Genomic DNA, 6,781 nt, shown 5'->3' with positions numbered 1-6,781 from the left:
AATACGGGTCAGATCCGGTTCTTTTAATGAGTGTGACATTTGTGTCCCAGTTCCATGGAAGGGCATTCAGTAACTTTTTTATGTTTTGTTTCAAATTTTGCAAGTAATACGGCGCAACGTACATGTGTGGTTCAACGTTTTTACCTCTATTTTTTCATGTTTGATAGGTTTGTTGAAACACGCAGATCCTAGGTCGAGTCAGTGTTGGTGGTCGATGACGGTTATGTGACATTAGTACTATTTGACACCGTTTTACGCCCCGCCGCAATGCGGGGTGTGCTTTTGTGGTTTTTCAAAGAAAAAATGGTTATGCATATGGTTGTTGTAACCTTGACTTTGGGGGTTTTCAAAAAAAATTGATTTTTTTTTTTACTTTTCACCCAGAAGTATTTCATAAATTACTTTTAACCCAAAACTATTTGTTTTTTTTTTACTTTTAACCCAAAACTTTTTATCTTTTGCAATCTATTCTCACAACTTTTTTTACTTTCAACTTTGGTCCTTTATAGTTTTCATTTTCCGCAAATTTTTCGCTTTATGCTTGGTTCTAAATTTTGTGACTTAACACATCGCAACGTGCGTCTTTGGTTTAACGTTTTTACGTTTCGTTCTAAATTTTGCGAGTTAACACCACGCAACGTGTGTGTAGCTGAACGTTTTTATATCGTCTATTTTTTTTTCATTTGACTAGTTTACCATAACGTACAAATTCTAGATCGATTTAATTATAACTAAAGAATCATATCCGCATTACGGTGGATAGCAATTCTAGTTCCCTTAAAAAAACCCCACCCGTTATAAAAAAAGGAAACAAAGGTCGGCAAGTTGTAAACGCTATTCTAACGGTGAACAGCACACGCATTCCAATTCACCCGCGACACGTGTCAACATCGGAACCATCAAAAGTATCTCCATTTAAACGGTCAATTCGGACTGTCACCCCTTCTTCCTCTCTGTCGCTCATTCTCCAGTTACTCAGCCATGGCGATAATCACTGTTCGCAAAATGCATAGTTAGGTTTATCTTCCAAATTTGTAGAAATCGATATATATAGACAGAGAAAAGATGTGGAGATGTTCGTTTTTGTTGTTGAAAGAAGGATTATCGTCAAGATCAAAAGCAGTTACGTGTGGATTGAAACGAGTTGAATGGAGTTACAGATGCCGTAACGTGCTGTTTTCGAGTTCGGCCGATGGCGGAGGTGATAATATATCGTATGCGGAGGCGAAGAAGCTGATGCGGTTGTTGAATGTGGAGGCGTTGAAGAGGAAGTTCGGTACGGAAGGAAAAGAGGTGATAGGTTATTCGGAGCTGTTGCAGGCGTGTGAGACTACTGGTGTTTGTAAATCGCTTCCTGAAGCCAAGGCCTTTGCCACGGTTTTGGATGAGGCTGGTGTTGTTTTGATTTTTAGAGATAAAGTTTATCTTCATCCTGATAAGGTATTTATTTATTTATTTATTTATTTATTTATTTATTTATTATTATTATTATTATTATTATTTGGCAATGGGGGTGTGATAAATATACCCATTAAAAGGATTAATATACCCAAAGTCAAATTATGTAATGATTTTGTAATAATTAACTACTTTATTATATTATTTTATTATAAAGTAAAAAGTAATAATTATGTTTTATTATAAAGTCAAAAGAAATGATTATATTTTTTGTCTTATTTGATTTTATAATACTTTTGTTACTTTTTTATATTTTGTTATACTATTATTAGTATTAATATCAATATTAATAAATAAATAATCAAGACACTTTATTATAAATACGAAAGTGAAAAAGTTAATTATAAATAAATAATAAGTCTCTAATAAAACAGTAAACGTGCAAACATTAAAACATTTAATCCCCTAGATCGACAAAACCACTTTCACGACGATCAAGTTGGGTATATAATTCTAGACGCCACCTATACACTGTCTCCCATCCAGCCGCAGACATGCTAATGTTGCGAAAATTCCAATAAGGCGTGATTGTAGGCATTGGGTACCCTCCTTGTAATTCCACCATGACATAATGGTTCTCGTCATTTACTAGGGCAATTGTAAGAGCTCTGTGATGTTGAATCTCTTCTGGACCACTCCAAAACGGGAAAATAGTGAAACTGCCTGACATACTTAAAGAATGGACGATTACACCAAACTTATTGGCAATCAAAACACCTGCTTCAGGCATTTTCATCCAGTGTTCTCTTGGACAAGGCGACCCAAAGAAACACAAGTCTTGATATAATGAATTTACATCCCTGAAAAAAATGCCCGCGTAGATATGATATCGATTTTGTAACTCTTCTCTCATTTGCTGTCGAATGTACTCATAGTATTCATGTTCATCAAGTCCGAGGCAAACAGCTAGTGCTCGAAATCCACAATTTCCATCGGGTTTAACATTTCGTATATTTGTTATGTATGGATGAAATACTTTTGGAATATCACCCATTATATTCAAGTGATTCATCAGTGGCACTTCGTTCAAGTTTATCATGTATGAACTATGTCTGGCCGGCTTATCTGGGACCTCGTTCCAATCTATCACTGGTTCCATGTTCAAGTCAAATTCGAATGAACTATGTCTGGCCGGCTTATCTTGTTGCGATTTCTTCAAGCTTGGTCGTCCACGAGTTTTTTTTTTTAGCTTGAGGTTCCGACTCCTTTTTGGCACTTTGTTGTTGTGATTTCTTCAAGCTTGGTCGTCCACGAGTTTTTTTTTGAACTTGAGGTTCTTGAATGTCGGTTTTGCCTGGAAAAAGGATATCCTTCAGTTTTCTTAACCAACTTTTTTGTCCATCTTTAGACTGCTTCTTAAAGTATTCTTTAAAAAGTAGTAGTTCATCATCACAGCTAACATCGTCATTTTGAAAAGATACCGATGGTGAAATATCTAGCTTCTTCCAAAAAATATCAATCGAATCCAAGGAAACATATTGATCTGTATGCAAATACAAATACATATTGTTTTATTGAAACTTTAACATGAAGAGTCTTATTGGATGTATATGAATATACTTACGTGATGTTATAAACTTTGAAATTTCACAAGCACATGGTAAACCATGACTAGTGCGAAGTCGACAATCACAGTGCACCAGGCGATCCTTCCATCGTTCACGATCTTCAAGAATTATTATGGGGAGGGGGGCGTTTTTTTTTGGATTTTTTTCAAAAATAATGCCCCACTACGGGTTGTCTTACCGAATTAAATTTTATAAACTAGTTTTTTTTTAAGTTATTAGTATTTAGGTTAACGAATCAATATTGAGCATATCACATTTGGGCTAGGCTTTATGAATTAATATTGATAATAAGTTTTTAGATATTAGATTGGGCTATGTTTATTTTTAATTTTTAGATCGAAATTAAACAATTCAAGAACTCAAGAAGAAAAGAAATAAAGAATACTCACAATCACAATTAGCACAACAATCTAATACACTATTGGGTTATTATTTGGTTATTTGGGCTAATTACTATTGGGCTATCATTTGTTTTTTTTTGGGCTAATATAATCAGTATTATTTGGGCTTGATTTCAGTTTGTAAATTTTTTTTTCAGGGGTGTCTTAGTACTTGTTGAGGGGTGTCCTTAGTATAAAAATCGAAAAAAAAATAAAATTTTACACTACCGGAAAAAAGTTGAGCCGTAGCCCGTGCTACGCCCCAACCTACATTAGGTCCGCCCCTGGTTACTGGTATAAGATGTTTTTATGTTAGGCTGGTGTTACCCTAGCCGAAGGGCCGGCGGATAAAAGTCTAGGGTATTTTTAAGCGTGGAAGTATAAACATGCTATTTTTCGAGGTTTTGTATATGCTTTCGGGCTAGTTTTAGCTGTTTATACCGTAATATGGCCAGAGCGCTATTGACTGCGCAAGGTGCTTTTGCTGCGCTAGGTTGCTACTAGGCGCGCGCCTTTGACTACTATGACCAGCATTTGATTAGAAAAATCACTCTGATGTTAATTTTCCTTAGGTAAATCTAGTGATAAAGTTAAGTGGCATAATGTCCCTGACTTTTTGTGTGATTGTATCTACTATGTTTCTATGATAGTATGATGCATACTTGCATCCAGTGTTGTAAGAATCGCTAGGCGCTAGTCGAGCGGTGGGGTACCGACTAGCGATTAATCAGATCGAGATTTTTATATGTAATTTTTAGTTTTATATATACTCACACATTTTTATATGTAGTTTTCTAAAGTAGACATGTTTTAACCTCTCATTGACCTATTTTTTTTAAGTAATTGGAAGGAATTTATAAAGTTTGGTTGAACTTTGGCCGGCGTCTGGCCAAAATTTGGCCAGTATAGGACCGTCATTGACCGTCTAGTGATTAATCGGTGAACCTCCGATTAGTGATTAATCGGGATTTTTACAACCCTGCTTGCATCTAACATTTTTAGCATTTTTTAGTATTTTCTTTTAGCTTGTTGATTTATGTTCGGATATGTTATGTGTAATTAGCTTCACCCTAGATCTATTTGCGAAGTTTGGAAAAAAAATATAGGAATTGCACCGCAGAACTTAGGCGCTTTGTTTGTCAAGCACAAAACACCTTGAATCATCTAATGTGAATATTGTTTGCCACAAATTCTTTCCCAAAGCAGGAATTGGCTTATGGCATTTTTTGTTTGCATTAAGAAACTAAGAATTAAAACAATTTTCATTTTGGAATTTTCTTACTTTAAGCAGAAGTATATATGCTACCAATGCACTTTGTTATGTAGCATGGGTTTTGTTTGCATGCGTGTAATATGATTGCGGCTTTTTAGTACGATATGTGTGTTCTGCTGGAGTCCTTGTTTGCTTGCAGTATGTTTCTGCTATATAATATGCTCACAGTTTCGACCCATTTATGGGTAAACTGGGTTGAATGTTGGCTGAAATATGTTCAAACATTATATATAATGTCATTAATTTCTATAAGTGAATTAGATTATCGTTATTTCTGCTATATAGGTATTTGTTTCTATAATGATATTAACACGTTAATTACTTATATAATTCAATAAAGGAGACACAAAAAAATTGTTTGCGGGTTGGTCCAACCCATTTCAACTTGCACTAGAGGGGTGCCAATTTGAGCTGAGTTGGTGGGTTCATATAACCTAGACTCGTGTAAGCCGCGTTTATCTAAAAAGGTTGGTCTGATCAATCGTCAACGGGTTGGCAGCTTGAATTAGTACTTTTCAGTTTTAACGTTACACAAGATGTGCTGACCAGTTAAGACTAGAACCTCTTAGCGCCAACTTGTAACGCGTTTGTCGTGTTGTTGACCAACTAATATTCATTACATTTATATATGGTTGTTGTTCAACAATTAGGTGGTTGATCTGGTGAGAAGGGCCGTGCCGCTCGCTCTAACACCAGATGATGACCCGAGGAGGGAGGAGCTAAAGACCTTACAAGCGAAACAGGAAGAAATTGATAGGCTGGCCCACCAGCAGGTCCGGTGGATCCTCTATAGCGGGCTCGGGTTCTCACTAGCTCAAATCGGGCTATTTTTCCGTTTAACCTTTTGGGAATTCTCTTGGGATGTTATGGAGCCTATTGCATTTTTCGCAACAACATCTGGCATAATCGTGGGGTATGCATATTTCCTTATAACATCTAGAGACCCGACGTACCAAGATTTGATGAAGAGGCTTTTCTTGTCGCGAAGAAGAAAGCTTATGAAAAAGCACAAATTTGATGTTGAAAGATTCCTGGAGTTGCAGAAGAAATGTAAGTCACCTTTGGACGCACCCCCCTTAGCCAAACATTGTGTTGCAGGGGTGGAATTGGAAACCCACGATCTGTTGCACAAGAACTAAAAGACTTTTTGGTTTGACTTTTGACTTTCATTGATAATCCCTTCTTTTGTCATTCTATTTATACCCACGAACTTTGTAAGCTGAAATACTGGATTTCAATGCCCTTTTGTGGGTTATAATATTCTTTTACTTTCCCCTTTCACTAGAATGCCAATTTTTGGTAGCCTAAGAACTGAATTGAGTTATTTTTTTTTTTTTTGAACGCCTAATTTCTTTAATCCCCTGTCGTCTATGGGACTTGAACCCAAGACCTTCCCCTTCCAAACCTAGGTGTTTTTTAAAGGCTTTGCCTTTGCCAATGGACCACCACCCCATTGGTCTGAATTGAGTTATTAAATGTTAATTTCTATTCTTAAGCAATGTAAATTTAGACAGCCAATGTTGATCTGTGGGTTGGGATAAACCTTACCTTTTATTCATTGGGTTAATGGATTTAAACACCCCCCAACTATTGTCATTTGGCCGCTGGCACTCTCAACTTTGACTTTGGCTTACACCACTCCCAACTTGACACATTATTTGTCATGGCACCCCCTGTTAAATAATCACTAACCTGGTTAGTAAAATTAGCCTACGTGTCAATTTAAGCAGATGTGGCATGTCCTACGTGTCATTTAAACTAATTGATCATCTTTAAAACCCCAATCCCTAACAACAGAAACTTCATATCAAAACCTTGTGCTCTTCCTTCTATCCACCCACACCACCGTCCTGCCTTCCACCCCACCACATAACCCTACGCTGCCATCCACCCTATCCTGACTAACCACCAAAGATTATCCCTGCAACTCGCCGGAACCGCCAATCGCAGCCGATGAAATCCGCCGGCCACCTGCAACTCGCCGGAACCGCCAATCGCAACCGTTTAACCCCTTTTTTTCTTGCGTTATCTCTTATCTCCACCTCTATCCTGACTAACCACCAAAGATTATCCCGTATTTGGCCCGATTACATGCTTATCGG

General features: G+C 37.0%; 1 protein-coding gene across 1 annotated transcript; it reads left to right on the top strand.

The window, feature by feature from the left end:
- Positions 1-864: 864 nt before the first annotated feature.
- Positions 865-5,960, top strand: LOC110890363 (calcium uniporter protein 5, mitochondrial). The gene is made up of 2 exons (XM_022137962.2): positions 865-1,440; positions 5,330-5,960. Exons 1-2 carry the CDS (start codon positions 1,066-1,068, stop codon positions 5,816-5,818), a joined length of 864 nt encoding a protein of 287 aa, XP_021993654.1. The 5' UTR covers positions 865-1,065; the 3' UTR covers positions 5,819-5,960.
- The last annotated feature ends 821 nt before the right edge of the window (positions 5,961-6,781 follow it).

The sequence above is a fragment of the Helianthus annuus genome, chromosome 11 (genome assembly GCF_002127325.2).
Source record: "Helianthus annuus cultivar XRQ/B chromosome 11, HanXRQr2.0-SUNRISE, whole genome shotgun sequence".
Lineage (NCBI taxonomy): Eukaryota > Viridiplantae > Streptophyta > Magnoliopsida > Asterales > Asteraceae > Helianthus > Helianthus annuus.
The sequence above is the reverse complement of the archived record's forward strand: the minus strand, read 5'-3'. Positions and strand labels throughout refer to the sequence as shown.